The sequence below is a fragment of the Nycticebus coucang genome, chromosome 10 (genome assembly GCF_027406575.1).
Source record: "Nycticebus coucang isolate mNycCou1 chromosome 10, mNycCou1.pri, whole genome shotgun sequence".
In the NCBI taxonomy this organism is placed as follows: domain Eukaryota; kingdom Metazoa; phylum Chordata; class Mammalia; order Primates; family Lorisidae; genus Nycticebus; species Nycticebus coucang.
The window spans coordinates 56,825,876-56,852,933 of NC_069789.1; the positions used below are offsets into that span (position 1 = coordinate 56,825,876).

The 27,058-nt window shown below is 52.9% G+C and overlaps 2 protein-coding genes across 2 annotated transcripts in view; both read left to right on the plus strand.

Moving 5' to 3' along the window:
* Positions 1–875: 875 nt before the first annotated feature.
* Positions 876–27,058, plus strand: part of LEMD1 (LEM domain containing 1) — a 75,155-nt gene continuing 48,972 nt past the window's right edge. Inside the window, exon 1 of the mRNA XM_053607745.1 lies at positions 876–974. The gene's annotated coding sequence lies outside the window, so the exon portion shown is untranslated. The remainder of the gene's footprint in view (positions 975–27,058) is intronic.
* Positions 12,035–18,573, plus strand: BLACAT1 (BLACAT1 overlapping LEMD1 locus). The gene has a single exon (XM_053607746.1). It carries the CDS (start codon positions 17,445–17,447, stop codon positions 17,544–17,546), a length of 102 nt encoding a protein of 33 aa, XP_053463721.1. The 5' UTR covers positions 12,035–17,444; the 3' UTR covers positions 17,547–18,573.

The following is a 27,058-nucleotide window of genomic DNA, read 5'->3' on the forward strand; positions in this document are numbered from 1 at the left end:
TCTCGGCCCCGGCGAAGCGAGGCGAGCCGGAGCTGTGCGGAGAATGCAAAGAGCCAAGCGAACTCCCAGCCCGCGCCGCCGACGGCGTCCTCAGGCACAGCCCAATGAGAAGAGAGCAGATAATTTATTCTCTAATCCCGGTTCGGGTACCCGGCGCTGGCGAGTGGCGCGCGCGCGTGTGTGTGTGTGTGTGTGTGTGTGTGAGGGGTGTCTCCTCTTCCTCTCCCCATCTACCCCGCCCCTGCAGGCTCCCGGCCGCGCACACACACATTTCCTGACAATTAGCTAGCACACCTTGGCCGCGCGGCCTCGGGCGGCTGCGCCGCAGCTTTTGTCTCCCGCCCGCCGGGCCGCGAGGTGCGGGCGCTGGGCGCGAAGTTGCCGCTCCGCCGCGCTGCTCCGGAATGCCGGCCGCCCGCTGCCGTCTGGGGGGCGCTGAGGACGGGGTGGGCCGGGCGCGCCTGCCCCGGGGCTGGGGGGCAGCACAAGAGAGAAGAGAAAGAAAAGTAAGGCAGCTCTGGCCCCTCTTCCTTTGTTGTAACCCAGAGTATGTGCGGGCGTGAGCGCGCGCGGGAGTGTCTGTGTGCGCGAGGGTGTGTATAATGTGTGTGCATGTGGGCGCGTGTGAGTGCAAATGCGTGCATGTGTGTGCAGGTCAGGACCAGCCGGGGGCGGCGGGACCCGAAGGCGTGTGGCAGCTTTGCCTGAATGGAAGTTGAATCGCGTCCGGGTCTTTCTGGCTCTGCCCAGAACTCGGGCATGCAAGTAGCTGTCCCGCTCTAGCCAGCTCCTCAAAGGACTGAGCTCAGAGTTAGCTCACAGACTGAGCCGGTGCCGGCCCTGGTGCTCGGTGGCCGGGCTGCAGGAGGAAGAACGGCTGACTGAGGGTCTTGCCCTGACCGCAGGGGGCGCACGAGGGGGATCCCGGCACCCGCGCGGCGCCTACGCGGCTACTGCGACTCCCTGAAACCCCGGTAGGACCTTGCGATGGCCACTGCGAGCCCGGGAAGGCGCGAGGCTGTGGAGGGGGCTCTTGGGGCCAAGGAGGGAGTCGGAGGCGGCGAGACCAAGTCTGTCTAAATGGCAATTCCCTGAAGTTCAGGGCATTGCTTGTCATTTCGTACCTTAATGCATATTTATGCCGCGCCGAAACAGGCTTTATAATTAACTCCCGGAGTCATCCGCAGAGGTTAAAGGGACCCCGAAGATTTGTGCATTCATTGGGTACTACGGCTGTGTGTGTGTGTGTGTGTGTGTCCCCGGGCGCGCGCACGGGCGCGCGCGCCCCGTGCGAACCCATTGAGAAGAATAATTATTTTTCTCCACTGGAAGCTACAGCAGAGAATCAGACAAGGAGGGAAGAGAGAGATTGGAAAGGGGACAGAGAGAAAGAGAGAAAGAGACAAAGGAAGTGAGTGCAAGAGAGGAGACGGTTTAGCATCCGAACTGTGAGTACTGAGCAAAAACGAAGAGGCAGAAAGTGCTCCGAGTTGCGACCCCTCTGTCGGGTAGGGGGTCGGGAGAGAGCCGAGGAGGACTCGCCTATGATATTCTGGGTTTGGCTGGGCGAAGAGGGGTCCCTGAGGCATGGGCGGACTCCAGGATGCGGGTTCAGGCACTCACCTGAAAGCCGCGCTGACAGCGGTGGGCTGCGTCGACTGCCGCCCCAGGTCGGCCAAGAAGGAAGCCCCCCTCCCCGCCCCCATTGCCTTTGTTCCTTTTAAAGGATATTGCTGCTGGTGGGATTGGGGGGAATGTGAGAGGGAGAAGGAGCTCCAGCCCTGGCTTTGGATGTGGCCCAATCTCTCTCTCCTGCCTGAGTGAAGCCAGCTTTCGGTCCTCCCCTTCTTTCTTTACCCCATAGAAGGGAGAGGGATGAGAAAGAGGCTGTACATGGGGAAGGAATCAGGACTTTGTGACATTTGCACATTTGTTTGGCACTAAGAAGGGAAAAGGAAAGGTATCCAATACCCCTGGCGCAGAGGTCCTCAGGGGACCTCAGCTTGGGAGGCTGGGAGAAGCCATTTCCTTGGGCAAAACCACCTACTCCAATGTTTGCAGAGGCAAACACGGTCCCAGGCTTAGGAAGGACCCAGCTAGCCCCCCTACCACAAATACACACACACACACACACACACACACACACACACACACACACCAGTCCTCCCTAGTCATCATTTCTATGGGGTCCAGGTCCAGCGAGACCTCTCGGCCCTGAGCCTGCCTTCTCATCCCTGGGGCCCTAGAACTAGGGACTCAACCAGGGCACTGGCCAGAGTGGGGGCCTAGGAGGCAGCTATGGAAAGGATGGCTGGCTGCTCCTTCCTAAGAAAGGGTCTCTGACAGGTTGTCCCTAGGGTGCAAGGGTCGGCCAGCCCTGCCTCTACTGAGCCTGTCAGGAGAGGGCACCTGGGGGCCCAAGGGAGAGTCCTTCCTTCTTGACTAACATTCCACAGCCTCTACTTGGAAGCATTAGTATATTACCCTTCTCCCACAGCCTTCATTAACAAATTATTCTTTCGGTCTGATTTAATCTTTCCTGGTGATTTTTCAACCTACCTTTATCTGTCAGTGTATAGCTCAGCTCAACCTGAGCCTTAAGAAAGGCTAACTTTGGGGGAAATTTTGGCTCTTTTGAGACTGGGATAGGAGCTTCAGGCTAGAGAACTCTGAATTGAGGGGAAAGGTATTGTCCTCTAAGAAGCTCCCTTGGGGGGAAGTTTTGATGGCTTACATCCTCCAAGAGGACACAGCTGAGTCCTGGGAGCTGGGAACAGTCACTTGATTCTAGCTCCCCTTTTCCCCTTTGGAGTTGTCACAGAGACAGGGGAAAGAGGATCTCTCTTGTATACACACACACACACATAAACACACACCACTCCAGACAATTCCTCCAAGTGGTACTGGGCACCCTCAGAGACTCAGCGCCCCTCTCCCTAGCCATACAAAGAAGAGAATATTCAGGAGGCCTCAGCTGGGGGCCACTCTCCTAAAGGCCTGAAGAGGAAGGAGAGACCCTCAACTAGGGAGGACCAAGTTCAGTTTTAACTCTCAGAAAGGCACCACAAAGACTCTGGGTGGTGGGGGAGACCAGATCTGTCTGGCCAAACTGGTCTGAGTTGTAATTGTATGCATGTGGGCCTGTATCCCCACCAGACTGCCTGCTTGGTGGCTGTGCCTTACTGAGTGCTGGCTCTGGTGCCTAGCACAGTGCCTGTCCCCTTGTATGTGCTCAATGCATGTTTGCCAAATGAGGGGCCTTTCCTGTAGCCCTTCTCCCTATCCCTCCTTCATCTCTGTCTCTTCCTCTGAGAGGTACTCCACAGGGGCATGGGAGAGCCCAGCTCTGTACTTCTTTAGGCTGGGCCGCTATTGCCCTAGGTGGGTTGTGGGGCGGTGGGAGCGGGGTGGGGGGAATAGGAGGAAAGGGGTGGGGGCAGGAACAGAGCCTGGGCCTGGACCTATGTTGAACAATTTGATATTCATGAATATCAGGTCAGGTTGAAATGCCTGTGAGTTTACCAATGATGGTTATTTTATTTTTCTCTAACAGTTTGATTGGCTGAGAGGCTAAACTGTGGCCTGAGTCCTCTGCTTGGGGAGGCTAGATGCTGGTGACAGAAGCAACTCCTTGTGTCCTCCCACCAATAGATAAACCTTGGGAGCTTAATAGAGTTCAGATATAGGGGCTGGAGCTGCCAAGGCTGTAGCAACCCCCACACCCACCCCAGCTTTTGCCTTTGTTCATTCTGCTACCCTTAGGTCTATACCTTGATTGTCTTTCTTCTTTTCCTTTCCCTAACAGCCAGGGCTGCCAGGCTGGGAGCCCCCTGGGTTTGTCTAGGAAGGCTCAGAACTGGAGAAAGCCCTTGGGAAAAAGAAAATTCATGCTTTCCTGCTCAATGGAGCAGCACTCACTCCACTTCACTCTTGGTGGGGGAGTCCCCAAGCTGTCAAATGGGAGAGAACCTGAGCTATTCATGATTTGGAGCAGAGATGGATCTGGGGAGCAGTGGGGGCTTGAGCCATGGAGAAGGCTACCTAGTGGCCTAGAAAAAGGAAGCTCATTCTGTTCTTGGTAGCACACACACTGCTGGCCTGGTACGGGTCTGGAGGACAATGTGTATGGGAGCCTGCTGGGTCCTTCTGGAACTAGTCTTCTCCTGGGTCAGTTCACTGTGCCCACAGGCCCATCTCAAACAACTGGAGGCCTGTTTGGGGCAGGGGCAGCAGAGCCAGAACTCCTGGGGCTCTTCTGCAGTTTTACCAACTCCTCCCTTCCCACTGCTATGGTGATTGGAATCAGATTGCCAGGCTCTGCTCCCTACCTCACAACCTATTTCAGCTCAGGGACCCTCCTTGAAAGTACAGGTGTGAGGGAACTCCAAGCACACACCAACAGAACCTAAATCTCTTGTCCTTGTTTCTGAGCTTTATCAGCCATTCATTATCCTTCAACCAATACATGTCTGTGTCATTCACCCAACATTCTTAGTACAATGTGATATGCTTCCAGTTTAGTCTCCCCCAGGTTGGAGTATGTGAGGTGTTGAGAGTGAGTACCTCCTATTCAGTATCCCTCTAATGTCCCAGTTACCTGCCACCAGAGGCCAAGGTAGGTCTGCTGAGCTCCAACTTCTCTAAAAAGGTATATAAGTCTGTGAAAATCTCTGAGAAAAGTCAACTCTGATGTAGGCTCATGAAATCTATGAGTTGTTAACATCTTAGGTTTCATCTACCTAACTTCCTTCCAAGTACAAGAGTCCCTTCTATAGGTTGGGAGCAGTAGCTCATGCCTATAATCTTAGCACTGTGGGAGGCTGAGGTGGGTGCATTGCTTGAGCTCAGGAGTTCAAGACCAGCCTGAGCAAGATTGAGACCCCGTCTCTACTAAAAATGAAAAACTAAGGCAAGAGGATCACTTGAGCCCAAGACTTTGAAGTTGCTGTGAGCTATGCCACCATGGCATTCTATCCAGGATGACAGAGTAAAACTCTGTCCAAAAATAAAAAAGAATCTCTTCTATACTAGCATACCATTTATTGGGAACCTACTATATACCAGGTCGTGGGCCTGAGAAGTAGCTGTGCATACTGTGTTTGATTACCTATGGTGGTAGGGAGCCCATAGGCCCCTGTCGGAGTAGCCATGGTGCTTCTCTTGTCCTTTCTTGAGCTGAGTCTGGTCTGCCCTCAGCCTTTCCCTCTGTCACCTTCTCTGCTGTGGAGGGCTCATGGCACATTAACCCCATGCCTGAATCTCTCCTTGCAAAGGGGTGCTCCCTGGCTTAGCCAGCCCTGGAACCATCTCCAACCCCAGTGTCCAATGCCCAGATGTAGGGTGAGGTTCAGGGTGACCGTGCCTCTGAAGGGAACAATGGGATTGAGGGCTCCCTAAAAGAAGAACTGCTGCAGCCTGCTCCCCAGCAAAACACACTTCGATTTCCAGGCTGGACCTGGGTTCTCTGCCCTGTGCTGGGATTAAGGGACTTGTTACTAGAGAGAGAAGGGCATGCCCAGCAACCCTCAGAGTTACAGCTCTCCAGCCTGGCCTGCTCTCTCTAGCCCTCTCCCTCCCTCTGGTCCCCCCTGGGGCTCCAGCATCTCTCTCTACATCCTCCAGCTTTGCCCCTGTCCCACCTCAGTCTCTGCTTTCTCTTTGACAGCATTCTTTCCAGACTGTGTCCTTTCTCAGGCTTCTCCTATTCTCTCCTCTAAGCAAAACTATCCACCCAAATAAGTCATAGCCTGGTAGCCTCAGTTTTCTCATCTGCCAAATGGGAATAATACTAGTGTTTCTATTACTGAGTGATTATAATAAGGGGCTTAGCTTATACATGACACAGTTTTGTTTGTTTGATTGTTTTTTGAGACAGAATCTCAAGATGTTGGCTTGGGTAGAGAGCTGTGGCATCATAGCTCACGGCAACCTCCAACTGTTGGGCTCAAGCAATCCTCTTGCCTCAGTTTTTCTATTTTTAAAAGAGCGGATTTTGCTTTTGCTCAGGCTGGTCTCGAACACGTGAGCTCAGCCTCCCAGAGTGCTCAGATTACAGGGGTGAGCCACCACACCATGACACCATTTTCTCCTATAGAACTTATACATTTCCATCTGCTATCACCTCTTTCCTTCTTTTTCAGTTTTTCTCAGCATCTCCGTTCTCTCTCTCCTAGTGCTATCTTCCTCCCTCCTATTTTGTCTCCCTCCTTTCATGGCCCTAGTTGCCCCCTTGCTTGGCCCCACTCCAACTCCCACCACAGTGGGAAAGGCCCAGGCTGTGCTGACAGCAAGAGTAAGCAGGTAGGCCAGGCTGTCAGCAAGAGTTAGCTGGCAGGGTAGGACCAGGCCTCTGCTCATTAGAGGCCCAAGAATGTGTGGAGTCATGAGGGACAATGAGAGCCAGAGGCAGGAAGAATGGGGCCTTGTTGGGGCAGGAGAAACTTCTCAAATCCTCTGCTCAGCTGAATGGGAGTACCTGAGGGCCAGGGAGGGGTGAAGTGGAGAAGCAGCCACAGGTTGTATGCTGGGGGGTGGGGGGTGAGCAGGGCTCTGAGGTGGGCCACTATGGAAATTCTTAACACCTGTTGGCATTTCTAGGGCAAGCCAGCTGACCTCAGAGGTGACTCTCTTTCTCCCTGGAGTAGCCAAGGAGGAAAGGGATGTTGGGAACAGGGCCAGGAAAGCCAAAGAGAGAATTTCCCAGTGGCCCTGTGAGGTGGGTGCCCTGCAAGCTCCTGAGCTGCCTGGCTTTCACCACCAGCAAAGCTGCAGAAGGTTTGAAGCTTGACCAGGGTGAGTCCTGGGGAATTCTTATCGAGTGGCACCTTTCACTGCCCAGGACACAGACAAAGCAGGTTCTCAGGGTTGGAGGAAGCAGAGTTTTCCTGACCTGACTGACCCCTCCTCTTCCTCCACATTCCAAGTGAGGTCTGTCCAGGCCTGAGAGATAATGGCTGTCTCACCTATCACCTCGCCCCCAGCCCTTCTGGCCCCAGAAATACCTTAGAGACTCCCCTGTTCCAGAGCTACTTGGGGCTTGGCAGGTGGGCGGGGTCTGGCAGGTGGGCCAAGGGCTGAGCCTTCCATGTGCTCAGGGACAGGAAGCCAGGAATCTCTGAGGGTGGGTGGAGGGGCCAGACCTGAGGAAGGAAATAGAAGGATAGACAAGTGCTGACCTGGTCCTCCCAGGGCAGGGAGTGGTGGGATTGGGGTGGGGTGTGGGTGAAAAGAGGAACCAAGGCTGCAGAGAAGGGGGGCAGGGAGGAGAGAGGCCAGCAGGGAGCTGCCTCAGGTCTCCTGCCAAAATTTAGACTATAAAAAAGCCCGAGGGGAACAGTAGGAGAAGGAAGGAGAGAAAGGAGATGGGGAGGGAGGGAGGGACCAAACAGCCCCTTCACACCAATAGCCCGGCAGGGGGATGTGAGTAATACATGGCTGGTTCAGAGGGAGTGAGATCAAAAGGGAGTAGATACAAGAGGTTTGTGCTTCACCGACCAGACAGCCAGAGGCTCAATGAGACCTTTGTTACCCAGGCCCAAGTCAGGGTTGAAGGAATACCTGACCGCCCTGCTGCCTGGCCCGCCCCCACACCCACTGTCCTCGGGGCTGGGGGAGGGGTGGGTCACAGTGAGTCAAGTTAAGTTGGGCACAGCTCAGCCCTGGCCAGCAGTGGGCGGGCAGAGGAGGGAGGAGGCCTGCCCCGCTGGGGTGTGGAGCTTCTGGGGGTGAGTGGAGGAGTGAGTGGCTGCCTGGAAGGCAGGAAGTGGTTCTGCGGGAATTGAGAGAGGGAGACTTGGAAGGAGAGGGAGCCTCTTGGGGACCACTAGGTGAGCAGCCCCTGGGAGCCCTGGTCCACTTCCCTTGGGAAGAAGCTGAGGGCATTCTGCCTGGAGCTTTAAAGGTTCTGGGTGTGGGATTCTGGGAGCCCCTGAGAGAGGAACCAGAGCCTGCCGATGGCTCAAAGTTGAGGTAGGAAGCTAGAGAATCTCAGTTGTTTAGCCCTTAAGGTTGGCCAAGATTGGGGTATGTGTGTGACAAGGGCAGGAAGTCAAGGTAAAGGAGGGTTGCTCCAGCCAGTGTTCTTCAGAGAGCCAGGGTGCCTGCCCCTGAGGCTGGATGGCTGGGGTGGGGGTGACAACTACTCCCTGGCAGAGAGAGACAGGACCTGATCCTATTGGGTGTCCATCAAGGCCATGCCTGGAGGTCTGAGTCCCCTGGAGCTGGGCAAGCAGGAGCTTTGGGAGGCCCATAGCTGACCCATCACAGCAAAGGAGGTGAGGAAATGGTATGTGTGTTTAGAGCACACCTTTTTCAGGGTCCTGAGACCTTTGTTCCCCTCAGCTCTTCAGGCCAGTGCTGGAGGTGCCTATGCTAAGTACCCAATTACCAATCAGAATGGCAGAGCACCCAACACCCCTCCCACAGCATCACCCAGGGAGGGCTCCAAAGCTAGCTGGTGGGAATTTCAGATCTGTCCCTGGCCCTTTTCCTGCCTCCATCTAGGTCAGGAGATGGAACTCTCACTCTCTTCCAAACCATGCAAAAATGGGTAGAGCTAGTAACCACCTGAACTGGTCTGGGAAGTATGGATCACTCCCCATCCCTAGGAATGCTTAAGAAACTTCCTGCCCTTTTCTATCCAGACCCTCCTTTGCCCTCTCTCCTTCCTGTGGCTGGACTAGAAAGGGTTAAGCTTTGTAAGGAGGGGGCCTAACGCAGAGCTAGTCCTGTATTCTCTAGGGGAGGGGTAGTTAAGGACCCTGAGTTGGGGGCTGGAAGCTAATTAAGGGAATTTGAGGAGGTCCCTCCTGACCAGGTAGCTACCCCTCCTCATACCCTGGAGTGAGGACCATTGTGTGCAGCCTTTGTAAGGCAAGAACTGGGAACTCATTATTGGATGGCTTTAGTGCTCCTGGGGCCCAGCAGGTGGGGGGGGGGATGGTGAAAGAATATAACTTGGGGGGCCCAGTACTTCCAGGGAGGCAGTGAGGGGGTTAGTGAGCTGGGGAGCGAGGCCTGTGCCCCCAGCTTCTTGATTCCTGCTGCTGGACCCCCTCAACTCTGCTGTGGCCTATGGCTTTTCATTCCTATGTGATTGCTGTTCCAAACTCATGTAGGGCTAAAAGCCATGGGCTACAGTGAGGGGCGTGCTCCTACCCTGCAGCAACCACACCTCCTCACAGGACCAGTTTTGGAGCCAGCCATCAAGGGGGCGTCACAAGGGGGCTCCACCTGGGGTGGGGCATGCAGGGTGTCTCGACCCCTGGGATCTGGGGCTAGGCTGTGTGCCTGCCCAAGTCACTTCCCCTCTGGACCTGTTCCCTCACTGAAATGAAGACTGCGGCTGGTAATTCCAGAGGGAGATTTCCCTCGGAAGAAGGAAGGAAGGAGACATTCAGGGTGTGTTGAGGTCTCTGAGTTGCTTCCTTCCCCCTTGCCAAGTTACTGAGGCCTGGCTCATGGCCAGACATTCGGGGACTGGAGTCAGGAGCAACAGGCCATGAAGACATGGGCCTTTGCTCAGTGCCTCCAGAACAGCCTCTGCTCCTCTGCCTCACTGCCTGCACTCCGCCTTTCTCTGTGGTCAGCTTGGAATCCTCAGCCTTTCTCTGTGTAAGGAAATCTCCCAGCTCTTCAGTGGCTGAAATGGGAGCGCTAAGGCCAGCCACAGGGAAGAGGAAGTTCTGCAGTGAAACTAGGAATGCAGCAGCTCCCTGTGGACAGCAGGTTGGTGGTGCCTAGGGTCTTAGGTCCCGGTGCACTATCCACTCAGGAGTCTGCTTCCCTCCTTCCGTGAGTGAATGGTTCCTGCCCTCCTTACTGCTGTCCTGCCCGTCACTCAGCCTGCCCAGGCAAGCTCCTCATGAGCTTATACCCTCCCCCTGCCCTCCCCCCCTTTTTTTTGTAGAGATAGAGTCTTACTTTATCGCCCTCGGCAGAATGCTGTGGCATCACACGGCTCACAGCAACCTCCAACTCTTGGGCTTAGGCGATTCTTTTGCCTCAGCCTCCCGAGTAGCTGGGACTACAGGTGCCTGCCACAACGCTTGGCTATTTTTTTGTTGCAGTTTGGCAGGGCTAGGCTCAAACCCACCACCCTCAGTATATGGGGCCAGTGCCCTACGGGCTGAGCCACAGGCGCCACCCTGCCCCCCCTTTTTTCTTTTGAGACAGAGTCTCACTATGTTGCTTTCAGTAGAGAGAGTGCTGTGGCATCACAGCTCACAGTAACCTCAAACTCCTGGGCTTAAATGATTCTTTTGCTTCGGCCTCCCAAGCAGCTGGGACTACAGGCTCCGGCCACAACACCTGGCTATCTTTTGTTGCAGTTGTCATTGTTGTTTAGCTGGCCCGGGCCGAGTTCAAACTTGCCAGCCTTGATGTACATGCTGTGGGTGCTGAGCCACTGTTTCTGCCCCTTTTAAATCTGCCTGATTCCATCCCTGCCATCCTGGAAGACTCCAACAGATGAAAATAAAGCAGGCAATCTGGCTGGAGCAGCAAAGGAAGCACCCTTGCCCGCCGTCTCCACACCTCCCTCCCCACTTCCAGTTCCTAGTCTGCCTAAGACAGACCACTGAAGAATCAGAGAGAGGACAATTTTTAGTATCAAGAATCAGAAGGCAAGTTATCTTGGGACCCTTAATTTTCCCAACCAACACAGAGTGTCTATTATGTACCAGACATGATTCTAACCATCTGCATTAATTCATTTAATCCTCAAGGCAGTCCTACCTATTATTAGCCCTTTTTGCTTATGAGAAATCTGAAGCACAGGGGAGCTAAGAAACTGGCCCAAGTTCATATGGCTAATAAGGGGAAAAGCTGGGATTTGAACCCAGAGGGTCTGGTGCCAGACCCTGTGCTCTTAGCACATCGTGCCAGATGTTGGCAGAGCCAACCCTAGTGCATGAGAAAGTTCTCTGAAAACTGGGCGGTGCAGTACTCACTTGAGGGGTTCTTCTCACAGGGTCTCTGTTGAATGTATGTCCATAAATCGGCCCCATGGCCCAAGTCCAATCACCCTTTTTCCATCAATGGTTTTCCTTTTGTAGCAAGAGCAGAGGGGGTAGGAATCAGAACAATGGAGGAAGCAAAGAGAAAGCCCAAGCCAGCTGGGTTTTTGCTGGGGCCAATCCAGGCTACCTCCCCTCCTGCCCCAACTTAGATGACGAAAGGAGCAAGGATGAGAATCTGCCAGGGTTTCTCCCTTGCCCTCTCCGTTCACTTGCCCAGAGATCAGAGATGGCTGGCACCTTCCTCCACTTCCCTCATTGTCCAGCTGCCCCAGGCTCAGAATAAGCCTATCCTATTCCATGCCACGCTGTAAGGATGTCCAGGCACTCCCAGTCTCCTAATTGGGTAGTCAGGCTGGAGCAATGCCCCCTTCGAATTGGGCCCCTGCCAAGAATCCTGTTGCACAGTTTGCTCGGGAAGTCCCCAGCACCAGGCTGGGCCTGGGAAGAAGGAGACAGAGAATTGTTCCAGAGACTATACCTCTGAAAAGCTCCAGCAAGGCAAGGTCCCTATAGGGACCATAGAGTGGAAGTTCTTTTTTTATTCTGAGACGGAGTCTTGCTTTGTCTCCCTCGTCCTTGGTTGAGTGCAGTGGCATCATAACTCACAGCAACCTCCAACTCTTGGGCTCAAGCGATTCTCTTGCCTCAGCCTCCTGAGCAGCTGGGACTACAGGTGCCTGCCACAACACCCGGCTATGGGGGGTGGGGGGGCTGTCTTGCTCTTGCTCAGCCTGGTCTTGAACCTATGATTTCAGGCAATCCACCCACCTTGACCTCTCAGAGTGCTAGGATTACAGGCATGAGTCACCATGCCTGGCCCTGCAGAGTGGAAATTTGTTGAATGAAGTATGAACTGGGAGGAAAGGGGGATGGGGTAAAAGAGGTAAGTTACCACCAGCACCAGCAGGGACATAGAGCAACCCACCCGAGACAGTCCTACAGTCCTATCTTTGCTGGGGCTGAGCCTCAGGTGCTTCGGGGGTTACAGAGTTGGAGCTCTTTCCCACTCTTCTTTTAGCCTCCCCCAGTGGGGCAGGCCTGGAGAAGATATGCAATTACAGACTTTTACATAATTGTTGAACTTTATTGAAAAGGTAAGCTGGCCTTATGCCCTCTCTCCCTGGAGAATTCACAGATCAGAGGGCTGTGTCTGTCCTGTCCCCTGCCTGCAGACAGCTGAAACTTAAAATATTCTGTGCAATCTAAGGCTTTTTAACAGTCCTCCAATATACCCAGCACAAGGCCTCCCTTGGGAGAGTGTGCCCATGTATAACAACACTGAGATTCAGTTGACTATCTCTTTATATTTCTTCCATTTTTAGTGAAAATGGAGTTTGACTGCGAAGTCCTACTCTCTTCAAACTATAAAGACTATTGGGGGAAAATCTCTCTCTCTCTCTCTTTTTTTTTTAAGACAGAGTCTCAAGCTGTCAACCTGGGTAGAGTGCTATGGCATCATAGCTCACAGCAACCTCCAACTGTTGGGCTCAAGCGATCCTCTTCCCTCAGTTTTTCTATTTTTAGTAAAGATGGTCTCTCTTTTTGCTCAGGCTGGTCTCAAACTCATGAGCTCAAGCAATCCACCTTCCTCAACCTCCCAGAGGGCTAGGATTTCAAGCGTGAGCCACTGCACCTGGCCTAGGGAAAAAACTTTTTCCCCATCTTTAGAAAGGGATGGCACTAAAGTTTGACCTTTGGCATCTGTGCTGGTGCTGATAATCTGGGCCACCAGCTTCCTAGCTGCTGCTGTGTGTCAAGTCAATGACCCTAATCCCAATCATGCTTGTGATGACTCTTAGGGTGGGCCAGCCTCTGCTAGGCAGGACTGGGAAACCCTGGATGCAGGGCATAAGGATATTTAAGACTTGCTGTTCTGATCCCTCTGGATCCCATGGCCCCTAAGTACCTCAGAGCCACTGACAACTGCTCACTGCCCTTGTAGTCTAGAGAAGTGGAGGGAGCTTTTTCTCTTTCTCCAAAGGTGGGCAAGCAAGAAACAAGGGAAGCTGGTCTTAGCAAACTAGGGTTCTGTGGCCTCTGGAGGCCATCAAAGGCAGAGAGGGCCTTGGCTTATGATTCCAGGGCCTCAGTAAATCAGAGGCTGGAGGTCAGTCTCAGGCAGGCCAAGAAGGAGTTAACCTCCAAGGAGAACACAGTCTTCTCCCAGACTGGAGGCCTGTGCCCAGCTTTGCTGCTGCCAACTCTGGGAAGAAATCCTGGGATCTGTAGTTTTGCCACCACCCGCCCCTGGCCTGCCTGTTTATCAACACAGGCTTGTAGACTACAGTTCCCAGAAACCTGCAGAGGCTAGGCTTTGGGGAAAGAGGTGGGGTAGGAGGCTGGGTGGCGGCCCGAGGGAGAGGGAAAGGGAGGAGGTGGGGAGAGAAAACTCAATTCACCCCCTTCCTTTTTAATTCTTTCTCCTGGTGTGTCTGCTCCACCGCCCGAGCTAATCCCCCAAATCCGGTCTCCTAAGCCGCAGCTGCTTCCCTACGCAGTGATGAATGGCTCTGGGAGGGAAGGTGAATTCATATTTTAATTACTGAGGCGCGGTGCTGAGGGAGCAGGGGAGGGGGCTGAGGGCTCAGCTTTGTTCTAGAGGTGCCAAGGGCGCACCCTCCTCCCTGGGTCACTTCTCTTTTGCCCTTTACCTGGAGTGGGGGGTGGCTGGTAATGAAAGTGGGGGGTGTCTTGCTAGAAGCTCCTCTGCTGCTGCCTTAGGAAGGGATTTGCTTGTTGGGGGGACAAGGGTAATACCCTTTTTTTGTTTGTCAGAGAATTCTGGCATGTCCCAACACTTGTATATATCTTCCACCCCCCACTGCCGCCCACTTTGATGGAGGACCTTGCCAAAATTGGACACACCTAGGAGTTGGTGGTCTGCAAGCCTGGGACCCTGGCTTTCTCTTCATCTTGGTTTCTAGCCTGCTCTGAGTCCCCTCTTCTTGCTTCTACATGCTCAAGCTGCCTCTGTCCCACAGCCCCATTTTTGCCTGAGCTGCTAAGGTGGGAAGACCCCAGAAGGGCATCTCACATAAAGAGGATATGGGGGGCCAGGCCAAGGGATGGGGTCTGCAGGAGGCTGGGGAACCCTTGGAGGTTGAGGAGGATGGAAGCTCTTGGTTCTCATAAAACTGGCTGAGCAGAAGATCTGTACCCCCAGATCCTGGACCATTTTGGACCCTAGCTGGGGGAGAGCCAGGGCTAACAGCTTGCAGTCAGATGCAGCCAACTGTGGGATAGCAGGAGGTTTGTCCAGTGTCCACCCCCCTCTCCTTCCTATTTTGGGTTTCTGGGGGCTGTTTTTCCATTTCTTAGTCCCTCCTGGACCGTGGACATAAAAATGGAGGTGGAGAGTGGGAGGGGAGTTCCCACCAAGAGCACAGACCAGTGAGGAATGGACCAGGTGCTAGACGAGAGCCCCACCCCCACAAGTAGGCACAGTAAGAGGAGGGTCATCAGGACCTGACTTCTCCAGGGAGCATCCAGCTGGTGCTGGAACATTGTGCCAAGTGTGAAGGGACAAAGACAGGGAAGAGAGTCTACAGGACTCCTGCCCAGAAAAAGCAGAGAGGAGCAGAGACCACGGCCCTGGCAGAGAGGCTCCCAGGTACCTGCTGGTGGGGATTCTGAGGGAGGAGGAGTGAAATGGGATAGAATGCTCTGTCCTATGTCACCCATTTCAGGGGCTAGCCCAGAGACGTGCATGCTGCAGACAGAGCCCAGGCTGCCCCAGCACTTAGAGCTATGCATCTTACAATAAGGACCCCTTCAGGCCCTCAGAGAAGCAGAAGGACAATCAGAGCATTTCAGATCAAAGAGCTCAGCAGGATAACCAGGCAGTCTTCCTGATACTTTCTACCCTTAGATATAAGGACCTGGGACTCCCACAGAGATAGTCAGCCTGGGCCCCTCTCAGTAGCCCTAGCCCAGCTCCTGATCAGTTTCATTCAACTCTCCTCTGATGTGCAGGCTCTGGTTCCTCCCACAGCCACCCACAACCTTGCTCGGTGACAAGCTGAGCAAAAAAGGAGGTACAGTCCTTTTTTGGACTGTACTTAAGGGGGAGTATACTTTGCTGTTTTCAAGAAACAACAGGCATCGGAAGGACAGTGGGGTGAAGGGGAAGAGGAGGATCTATGCACCCTAGGACCAAAGCACCTGAGCTGCACCAAGACCTGGGGTGGGGCTGTGATGGTCAAAGCTACTTACCTGGCTTGTTTTGGAGGTGTGTTCCTTTCCCAGATCAGCCTTGTTATGCCTGTCAATTTCTCCCCATATATTTTTCTATAATCAAGGCTGTTTTGTTGATGGTACCCTTGGCATATACCCCCAGCAAAGGAAGTGCAGTTACTGATTGCAAGAGAACCTACCTGCTCTCCCTGCCCTTCTTCCTAATCTGGCTAGAATTCCCAGTGTCCTTTCAGCCTGTCAGGTTAATGGTCTTAGTGTTGACTAATTTCCTGGTATTCTGAAATGAGGAACTAGAAGCCCAGAGAGATATAGCCACTTGCCCAGGATGACACAGCATGTCAGCATCCGAGCCTAGAATAGAACCCAGGCCACCTAAGCCCCTGTTTGGATTCCTTTCTCTAGGTTTGTCACAGGAGGGACCCAGAGATAGCTGCAGTAGATAGATCTAGAAATATAGTAGTTGTATCTCGGTTCTGTCTATATATATCCTGGAGATTGCTCTCTGCTCACTATATATACTCCACAACAGTGGGTGTGTAAATGGTGCTGGAAAGTGGGTTATTAAATAACCAGCCTACCTAACCACGCTGACTCAAGCTGGGCCTCCTGCCCATCCAGCTGGCCAGTGGAAATACATTGCACCTATTAATTACAGCTATTAGCTATATTACCAGGACGTGGGGAGGGTGAAAAAGGGGAGAATCCTGATAGGACCTGGCTCTACTGTGGACACTTTGCTTAGTGTGGGCCTCTGCTCTGCTTGGAGAAAAATGAAGGAAGTTTGTTTACAGGGGCAATATCGACCAGACTTGTGCAAGTACCCAGACAGCCACCATCTGGGCTGTGCCAGGTTCCTGAGAAACAGTGGAACTACTTCGCAGGTGTGCCTTGCATCGGGGGCCGGGACATCCTATGCAGTCTCTATTGCATGAGGGGCTGGGGAAGGGAGGTGCCTCGTTCCTCCTTAACCCAAGCCCCTCAAACAGAGCCTCCTGCTCCCCTCCTTTCCCTCAGCACTTGGGCTTCACTTACCTGCCTACCCCAGTGTTCTTCCTGAGAGAAGTGATTGAGACCAGGCCCAGGAGGCAGGCCTGACCTCCATCTGGGTGCTTTCCTTTGTTCCCAGCTTCTCTGCTTGAGCTCACTTGAATGTACTTCTTCTGCCTTCACGACAGCCCCAGGGGCAGAGCAAGGGCAGAGAGGTGAACTGGAAGAATCTGCAGGTGGCTAAGGGAAACCTAAATGAGCATTTGGAGGAAGACATACTCTGACAGACTAAAGCTGCTCTCCTCAGCCCCCTCCCAGACTGCCAGACTGCCACAGATGCCAGAGTGGCCCTTGGCTCCTGTGCTGAGTGCTGGGTCAGCCAGAGGTAGAAGGGACAATGTGCCCCCTGGGACCAATCCAGCCTCAGCCTCTACCGCAGACTTACTCACGTGCCAGGGGAGAAACTGTATCTTTACCTTTCTGTACCTACCGCCCAAACCCTTTGCCCAGCATAGTTGCTAAATAAAATAGCTTAATGGCTAAAAAAAACTCTTTGCTGCCTGTTCTCTGCAAATCTCAGGGTTTGTGTTGCTCTGAGCAGTTAACGGAAGTGCATTAAGCTCCCTATAGGTTTTGCTAAGGGTGTCAGACAACTCGGAGTTGTATAAGGAAGGGAGAAATCTGGGACTCCGTTCCAGCTATCAAAGTAGAGGCTATGCTGGATGAAGGAGTTTCCTTGAATTGCCCAAAATCCTGCACTAGGATCACTGGATGTGTGGCCTAAAGGAGCGAGTGGAACCCCTAACTTGAACTTGTGTTAGGTGGCATAGCCAAAGTGTATTTTGAGCCAGCTCACTTCCTATTCCCCATCACAGGTGTGTGGTCAGGAGGTGAGGCCTAAGGTGGGAAGGGCCCAAAGGAGGCAGCAGCTGGGCTTCCTCTGTCCTGCCCTGGACTCACTCAGGCTCCAATTCGAGGGATGACATCAGCGCCACACAGATCAGGAAACACAGATTTCAAAGAGGCTGTTGTTTGGTGGCCATCTCTTCCCCTAGCTGGTGTGAAACAGCTCATAGGGCCTGGGCAGCCTCTGGGAGTGGCAGTGACTCTCTCCAGACCTGGAGTGTTCTGGGAACATTAACCCCAGCTTGCTTCTCTCTTCCTGCCTTCCTCCTGCCCCTTCCTCCTCCCCTGTCTTTCCCTACAGATCTCCTCTGGTGAGCATCCCCCAGCCTGGCCTAGGGCATGCCCCAGTTCACTTTCGCCTGCTTCTGTGGCCTCCACGGCTTCTGCAAGATGAAGAGAAAGAAGGATGAAGCTCACAGACAGCGGGAAACAGCAGTGTGAGCAGAACCAGGGCCCCTTCATCAGCTCCTAGCAGGACCTGGGCCTGATGGCGGCCGCTTCCGGCTGGGGCTTAGAGCAGGAAGCCATGTGTGTACATCTGAAGTCTTGATTTAGCTGCCACAGCCTGATGTCACCTGGAGAGCCTCAGCCTCCTGTGTGCTTCCCGGCCTTCTTCCTTGTGCCCATACCCATTAGCTTCCAATCCTGAGACCTCCCTAGAGAGAGGCTCTGGTCACACAAGGGGAATCCCAGGATTTGCCCCCTTGCCTTCCTGAGACTGAGAGGTCCCATGGGAAGCCATGGAGTGACATTTTCCTGCCCTGAGAGATTGGGGACTGTTCTCAGGGTAACTCCTCCCAAGAGGGTTGTGCTCCCTCAGGCTAGGAGAGCTGTTGCTAAAGGGGAAACTGGCTACTCGAGCAGAGAGCCTCCAGCAACCCCTGACCCTGGGGAGGCCTCAGGTAGGTCAGCAGGGCAGAGCTGTGAGTCAACCACCCCCTAAACCCAGGATGAAGACTCTCCTGGGACCCTAGGACCAGTAGTGCTCCCAGCTTCCTCCCAGCCCAGGTGGGGCCGGGCCTGAGGTGGCCAGCTGGTCATGAGTAGGAGGGCAGAGGCACCAGCCCTGCGTCTCTCTCTGCCTCTGCTCTCCCCTGCACACCAGGAAACAGTCTCCTCCAGCCCTTGCCCTGACCCACCCATATCCATAATGTCTGTGCCTCCTTGGCAGCACCACCGATATGGAGAGGCCTATTCCTCAGGCCCCAACTCCCCTCCTCAGGGACTGTCTGCTGGTGGCCACACTGAAGGACCGTGGACTAAGCCGTGCCCACACTTTGTTCTTCCGTCTCCTTGTCTCACCCCTGCCTCTTCCTTCTCTCCTCAGAAGCCACAGAGGGGATATACTTGCGTGTGGTGCCTTCAGGGGAAACTCTTGGGGTAGAAGGACCTCTAGGATTTTCCTTGACTTTTCCTCTGATCTCCTCAGAGGAGATCAGATCTCCTTGACTTTTCCTCTGATCTCCCACCGGCTTCAGTCTCTGCCCTCACCCCCAGTCCATTTCCAGGAGGGAGGAAGCAAAACAAAAAGCATTCTCCTCTTTCTCTCCTCCCTCCCCCATTTCAGTATAACTTAGCCTTTTGTCACCAGGCCTGGCCCCCTCTCTGGTCCTCTGGAGGGACACCCAGCAGACAGAATGCCAGTGGCAGAGACGTTCAGGTAGATGCTGTCACTTCAGCAAGACTGCTGTCCTTCATCACAGGAACTGTTCAGCCCAGAAACAAAGTCAGATCCTCTCCAGCACCCAGGGATGGAATAACAAGACAAAGAGGCGACCTAGGTAGAGGAGATCAGAGCTGAAAGACAGGAGAGCCTGCCCTCCCTCCCCCACCCCCCACCTTTGCATGGAATGTGGGCCTCTCTGGGCAGCTAGGGAGGGCAAAAGGCCTCCTTGGTTGGTTTGCCCAGACCCTGGGAGAAGCAAGGGCACATTCTGCTGGCAGCCTTTGCCTGTCCAGCTCATGCCCACATCCAGGAACATTTCCTGGACTTTGGGCAGATTTGGTGAGATCCAGGTTGTCTTTATGAGGCCTGCACATAGCTCAAGTTCTCTCTTCCCATCCTCCAACACCCTCCCTTGCCCCCACCTCCCAGCCCCAGCCTTCTACAATCTGTTATTTCCTTTTATATCCAAAGAATTATAAACAGAAGTCCTTCCCTCAAGGAAACAGCAAGATTTAGCAATAGAGTTCAGTGGAGTCACAAGGACGGAAGAAAAACTCCTTGGCTCTTTGTCCTCTTGGACAGTGGAGGCTTTGGGTGAGGCAAAGAGAGCTAGAAAAGCGTTCAGGGGCTGCCTTGATGCAGAAGTGAGGAGCCCACCTTGAGGGCAGGTATGTCCCTAGCGGTAGCCTGCGAGGCTGCAGTCCTGGAGAAGTCGGTCCTGTGCTGGAGGATGAAATTATATCCCTGGAGGCTCAGAGGTGTTGGGTCTTATATCCTGACCACAGGGGCTCACCTGGAGGAAAGGTCAGGAAAGTGAAGAACATACTCCGGAGAGGGGGTGACTGAGGCACACTTCCCCCTGTGTGCATCTCAGAACTTGGCAGTGATTACAGCTGCAGGGGTTTGGCAGTGAGCCCAGCCAGAGCGTTTTTTTCCCCTGGGAGAACTCCCTTGGCTCCAGAGGGATACTGGATATCTTGAGTCCTTGCTATGGGAACATGGGTGGGGACCCAAGGTCAAAGCATTCTGAGTGGAGGTCTGGCTGGTACCTGCAGACAGCTGTCCTTGGCCTCCAAGCTGGTGGTCCCTTCTTTATCCAGAGCTAAGGTTGGGGGCCAGCACTGCAGCTGCAGTGGCCTAAGCCGGAGGCAGCAGCAGCTTCTAGCCAGGTATTCCCCATTTTCTATTGTCTCTTAGTTTCCTTCTCAGGGAAATGGGATTTTGCTCCTCAGCATCTTGCGAAGCGGTCTGGAGACCTGTTTCCATCTCTATGCCCTTGGGTGAGCCCAGGGGACAGGTTCAATTCAAAAAGGCTGAAGCAGCCCCAGTGCCCACAGACCATATACCCTGGGTGTCTGACTTCTAATCCAGGCTTTTCTTCTCCTCCTTCTGGGGTGGGCCTGAGTTTCATGCTTCCGCAGATGTCTGTTTGGACATCCTTTCTGTTTCAAATTTCCTGCACTCCATTGCCTCTTTACTCTGAGTAAAGGCCACTCCATGATTCTCTCTCAAAGACTCCACCTTGAGGTGGGGGCCCTGAGCTCTTAGGGTGAGGCAGGTGCCTTGGAAGATGATTCTGCAGAGGAGGACAGGCCTCTTGTTCTTGCTGCAAGGCGCTGAGCACTGCTGGTAGGTGGGTGCAGGTCTCAGCCTCCCAGGGCCTCAGTTTTCCCCATCTGTAATATAAAGGGAGGCTGTCCCATGCCTATTTCCCTTCCTATGCTTCAGGCCACTGAACAGAGAAGAAGTGGGAAGGGTGCTCGAGGCCTTATGACTTGAGTGTTGTCTGGGACCCTGACCCATAGGACCCCAGGGTCTTCTTGTCTCAGGTTGAAGCCTCTTTATTAGAATGTCATTTCCTTCTCCACTCCCAGGGAAGGGCTTTGTGAATGTATCATGAGTCCATAGAAATACATAGGGAGAATTGTTATTTTTACCAAAAAAAAAAAAGAGCAATAATTTAACAAACTGAAATATGCATGAAGTAGTACAGAGAGATTCAAAGAGCACTGAGCTGGCTCCTAGCCCTGCTTGGAAACTAATGACTCTGTGATCTTAGGCTAACCGTATTTTATTTCTGGGACTCAGTTTCCTCAACTATGAGGAGGGGATTATACCAATGTTCTCTAAGTCCTTTCTGGAGTCCAGGGCTAAGTGAGTCTGGGAAGCTGAACCTCGGTGGGGCTCAGGGCTGTGGAAGTAGAGGGGTTGTAGGTTTCCCGTGCCTTAGTAGGTACGCTCTGTGCAAACAACAAACATGTGGGATGGGTGAGTGGAAGTGATAAGGTGAATCTGAGAAATGGTGGGGAGTGAGAAGGAAAGCCAAGTCACCCAGAACTTCTGCCAAAGCCTCCCCTCAACAAGAGCCCAAGACTCTGCGGTTCAGACTCTCCCGCCTCCTGCCACCCAGGCCCACGTCCTGACCGGACTCTGACTTGCCATCACAGGTACCACTCTTGTGCACACTCTGTCACATACACACATCACCACCACCACCTGCAGATGTTCAAGAGATTCTGGAAGAGATCTCAAAGACTGGCGCCATACCCCAGTTACGTAACCGTGGATGGATGTCCCTTTGCACAGCTGCTCACGTGCTCATCCCCACGCTGATCAAAGCACCCCACTTCATTCATTCCTTGCCTTCTGCAAGGGGAAGTGCCTCGGGCTGGAATTCTCCCTGTCTAAAACTGAATGTGCATTTTGCCGAGAGTTTTGGGAAATGCTGGTAGTGGGATGATGGACTGATGACTGGATGGAGAGTCGCAGCTCCCAGCTGCCCAGAATTCCTTGGCAAATTGCCTCCTCTCTCCTAGCCTCCTCTATGAAAGGAGGCAATGAGTCCTAGTCCCTCCCCACTTCACAGGAAGGCACTCATGTAAAGGCACATTGTAAAGGCACAGATGTGCCCAGATATGGCTGGAACGTTTGGAGAAGAATACTTGCTTCAAAACTGTGAAGGTGGGCTTTCACCAGAGAAGGAAATCTCTGTACTTCTGTGTTCAGTGAGCTCCTTGCAGGCTGGTCCAAGAAGTCATGTTCATCCTGAAGGTGGCTGCCATGCCCAGCAGGTGATGGGCTAACAATACCATAGGAATCTATTCCCAAAGAATGAACGCTCTATCCCTCTGACACAAGAGCAAGAGATAGCTGTCACCATATCACTCTGTTCCCACTAAAAACATAGCTCCTGAAGTCCATCTTGCTAAACAATCTAGGAACAGGCGTCTGGCTCATCAGGGTGAATCCTCCAGAACCCCCATGCCAACCCTGGCATGGCCAGTGCCCACTGTGTTGGAGTCATCGTGGTCAGTCCTGCCGGGGTGCCCTTCTCTAAATTCTGTGAGATCAGAACCATAGATGAAGAGGAAACAGAAACCTTGGCTCTTCACAGGGGAGCCCAGGAGGTCAGGACCATTCCACCCGGAGGGTGAAGGGTGGCTGTCCAGGACATCCTTGGAAGAACTCATTATGCTGAGGAAGAAATTCCAAAAGCCAGGAGCCCCCAAACCTGGGCAGCCCAGACTCTGGCAGAAACCCCCAGGATCTGGAGTTCAAGGGTTTTCCTTGTGGGCTGCTGGTCTCCTTTCCCTTCTAGGACAGCCATCTCTCCTCCTTCAGCTTACTGCTGTGCTCCATCTGAGGGGCGGGAGGAAGGCAAAAGGGGGAGATGGCAGGACCCAGACAGATCCTCAGGACTCTCCCAGCCTCTGTTGCCATGGCAACCCTGCTATTTTTATCCTGTTGTTCATGATGCTCAAAGCTCTGACTTTCTCTGTTCCATAGAGGCCAGGCTGGCTTCTGCCCTCATCCTTCAACACAGCACCTTCTCCCAGAGGCCCAAGGAGGGGAAAATGAGGAGTGGGGAACCCGCTCATCCCTCATTGAGGGGGAACTGTTTGACAGGAGTCTGTCTCTGCACTTTTGAGCCTTTGGTTTTCTACCTAGCTTATGCACCCAGTTTCACATTTTCTAGGAGATCAAAGCTCCCTATGGGCTCCCTGAGAAGCTGCTCCAGAAAAAAGAAAGGAAGAGCTGCTGCTCCTGATGAGTTTTTCCCACATAGCTGTGTCCAGTGGGGCTCCTGCCCTTCTTGGGAAAATCAGACCTGGTTATGACGAATGTCCTCTTGGTATAAGCCAACCCCTGGCCTCCTGAAAGGGGATGAAGAGCTACGTTTGGTTAATTAGCAATTATATACACTTACTGTCACTGGGGAATCTAAACTAACACTTCCCTTTCTGCCACCAAAGAACTAGGACAAATGGCTTCATGCCTTTGTCCAGTCTTTCTGTCCAAAGCAAAATAGAATATATTCTCCAAGCTGGAAAGCAGGTTCCTCCCTACCCCAGTTGGACAGCCAGATAACTTTTCAGGCTTTTGAAGACAGGATTTAATGAAAGGCTTTCTTAGAGCTATTTTTTCTCTGTCTCCTCTTCCTGGCCCAGCCTGTGGTCCTCTCCTTAGGTCCCCACTTCCACTGCAATGGCAGGAGACCCCTGAGAGTCAATGGTGCTAATGTTCCCCACCAACACACTATAGGTTAGTCAAATTCAAACCCATCACCTAGGGTGGTTGGGTTGGAGGTGGTGCATTTCACGTCCTCCAGACCAAGGAGCCTGGAGACAGGTCCAGATTGTAATTCTGTAAAGTAGCAATTTATGTCATGCTAAACTCCCGCACTGAGGTTCTACCTTGGGTGAACTGACTCTTGGATGGTTAATTTTCCTAAGGTGGCTGGGACCCATTTACTAGGCCTCTAATTGGTTTCATTTTGGCTCACGTTGCACAGTTTCCCGAATCTATGCACCTGGAGTAAGCACTTTTCCGGTTGCCACTGAAAAGCATGTCGGCATACGCTGCTCTGTTAATTGCTGTAATAAACAGACTTTATTATATCCTTTTGCAGTAAATGAATTATGTTGTCAGGGTAGATGGGGTATCCGTGTTTATTTCACACTGTAATACACTGCAACAGAAGCTAAACATTTGTTTACACCAACTTTGCTGAGGAAGAAGAATGGAAACTGGGGAGAAGAGCCAGGAGTGTAGACCTAAGGTGAGGTGATGGGGCCAAGGAGGAGGCTTTGGGAGACAGAACTCTGAACCCCAGAACTCTGTGAGACTTCTGTGTGCTATCTATAAACTGAGGGAAGGAGGCCTCCTGCCTCCTAGCATCTCAGAAAGAGTGGGATAAAGCTGGCTGCAGTGAGGGTGGGGTGGACAACGGGAAGGTCATTTAGAACTAGAATACGATCACATGGGCTTTTTTTTTTTTTTTGAGACAGTCTCAAGCTCTCACCCTGGGTACAGTGCCATGGTGTCACAGCTCAGAGCTGTGAATCTCTGTCCTCTGCAATCTCAAACTCTTAGGCTTAAGCAATTCTCTTGCCTCAGCCTCCCAAGTAGCTGGGACTACAAGTGCCCACCACAACAGCCAGCTATTTTTTTTGTTGCAGTTGTCATTGTTTTAGCTGGCCTGGGTTGGGTTTGAATCTGCCAGCCTCAGTGTATGTGGCCGGTGCTCTACACACTGAGCTACAGGCGCCCGCCCTTTTTTTTTTAGACAGAATCTCATGTCACCCTCAGTAGAGTGCTATGATGTCACAGCTCACAGCAACCTCAAACTCTTGGGCTTAAGCGAATCTCTTGCCTCAGCCTCCCAAGTAGCTGGGACTACAGGTGCCCGCCACAATGCCCAGCTGTTTTTTGTTGCAGTTGTCATTGTTGTTTACTGGCTAGATGGGGTTTGAATCCACCGCCCTTGGTGTATGTGGCTGGCGCTATAACCACTGTACTAACGGGCATTGAGGCAGATCACATGGGCCTAAAGGTGCTTTTAAGAAAGATTGGTTCAACTGGGTTTCTCAGAAATAAAGGCTGTCCATTCACAGAACACATGGGAATTTTTTGACTTACAAGGAGAGAAAAATGCTATAAGATGACATAACATTAAAAGCAAGAATTATTATATCATGTGGTATGTTATATATACATAAAGCTGGGGGGGTGTTTGTTTTGTTTCATTTTTTTGAGAAAGAGTCTAACTTTGTTGCCCTGGGTAGAGTGCCATAGTGTCAAAGCTCACAGTAACCTCAAACTCTTGGACTCAAGTGATCTTCTTGCTTCAGCCTCTCAAGTAGCTGGAACTACAGGCACCTGCCACAATGCCCAGATGTTTTTTTCTATTTTTAGTAGAGATGGGGTCTCTGCTTTTGCTCAGGCTGGTCTTGAACTCCTGAGCTCAGGCAATCCACCTGCCACTGCCTCCCAGAATTCTGGAACATAAAGATGTTTTTTAAAAAAGAATTATTGTATCATAACTCCACTTAGATTGGAGGGACAGAGATTCCAATGATGTCTGAAACAGGGAGCCTTGGGAGAGGGCAGAGAGCTCAAGCCATCAGGTCTAACCCACAGCCAGTTTCTTGCAAGGCAAGAGGTGATTTGGGACAGGTAAGACAGAAGCATCACACCAGCAGCTGTAGTTTAGAGCAGTGGATTGACTGCTCCTGAGAGGGTGGCCCCCTCTTCTGCCTGCTCAGCCACCAATGCCTAGCATAAAGCACCCACTAAGTAGCCAATGGTCTGGGAGCAGATATGTTCTGGATCCCAGGACTTCCTGTTTGGGGAGTCAGCTGAGATGCCTGCCCCAACCCCTCTGCTGTCTACATCCCAGCCCTTGCCCCCTTGTATGGGGAAATCCATGCTGTGCACTGCTATTGCCTGAATCCATTCAATCAATGGAGTCCTGACCCTGAGCAAAGCCCTATGGGGGGAGCTGCAGGAGAAACAGGGAAATCAGACATTGTCCCAGCCCTCGAGGAATTCACAATTTATAATAATAAAAAGCAATGTGGCAAGGCCCAAAAATGCCTTAGGAAAAGTACACTCAAAGGGCTTCAGAGGCCTGAGAGGGCAAAACTGTTTGTAGAGTGGAGAAGAATTAGCAAAGTCTTCATAGAAGAGGTGGAATTTGATCTGAGCCTTGAAGGATGGAAAGGAAAGTATGTTCAGGGCACAGATCCCAGAGACCCTTCTTGTCCCTTTGCTAACATCTATAGACTTCGGGCCATGGCCGTATGTATACACAGACAGAGCCAGCAACAACCTTGCCAGTAGGTTGGACAGGAAGCCTCTTCTGTCACAGGTGAGCCATATTGCTTCCAAATTCCTCTCCTCTCTAGAAGTCTGATTCCCGAAATTTCATTTGTGCTTCCTCTCTTTGACTTTAGGCTTTGATCCCCTCGTTTACTGGCAATTATCAGGGATCTGTCTCACATCACCAGCGACTACATTAGATCCCTCCTGGAGCAGGTTTTGTTGGGATGGGGGAAAGAGCATGAGAGCCTCTGCAGGCGCCTGGCCAAGGGGGCAGGGGAACCACAGCGGGAGAGGGGCAGGAGGTCATGAACACTGTGGGCTGGATGACTTCTCCTTTCCAGGTAGTAGACAAGCAGGAGTGTGTACATACGCTTGTCCTCAAAGGAGTGTGAGGCTACGTTCTGAAAGTGAGCCCGAATTCTCCCCCACCCGCTCCCCAAATCCTCTGAATCCACCTGCCTCTGAACGCTCTAGGACTAGTCACTCCCCTCAGCTGCATTTTGGGGAGCATCCTGCAGGCGGCGCCCTCCCATCATCTCCGCGTCAGCGGACTTAGGGCTGGTGGGGAGCGAGGGGTGAGGGGAACTGTGAAGGAAGAACAGCCCCACGCGTCACTCACATATTTACATCTGAACTGTCAAAATACTTATTTTTAAGTCGAGTTCCGTCTGCTGCCAGTTTAAAATCGAGCCGCGCGGGGGCGGGGGCGCCTCGCTGCTGCAGGAGGCTGCGGGAGAGGCGGGCGCGAGTGCGCGTGCGCGGAGCGCCTGGCAGGCTGGGCCGGGCTGGGCTCCCGGCCGCGTGGGACGCACTTGGGCCCGGGTGGGCGCGGGGACGCCCGCACGTTGGCGGATGTGTGCTGGCTCTTCCTCCAGCCACTTTGCACATAGCTTCGGGAGTGCGGAAACTATTGGCGTCGGCGTAGTCTGCCAATCCTGGTTCTCTCAGGTGATGGGCAGATTTCTGCTGTCCCAGGGGAACCACATGTCCCTTCCCCGGACAAGAGGGAGCTCTGTCCTGTTCTTACCTTCTCTGGACGACTTTGGTTATCCACTTGCCCCCAACCACGACCCCGGTCCCTGATAACCCTCCATCTGGAAATTCTCCACAGCCTACCTCTGATACTTCCTAGCTCAGCGTGGGCCCATTTGGTTCTCTAAAGCAAGACTTCATGGGCTTAGAT

Excerpts from the sequence above, each read along its gene's own strand:
- BLACAT1 (XM_053607746.1), top strand. The coding sequence starts at position 17,445 with ATGCCCCAGTTCACTTTCGCCTGCTTCTGTGGCCTCCACGGCTTCTGC.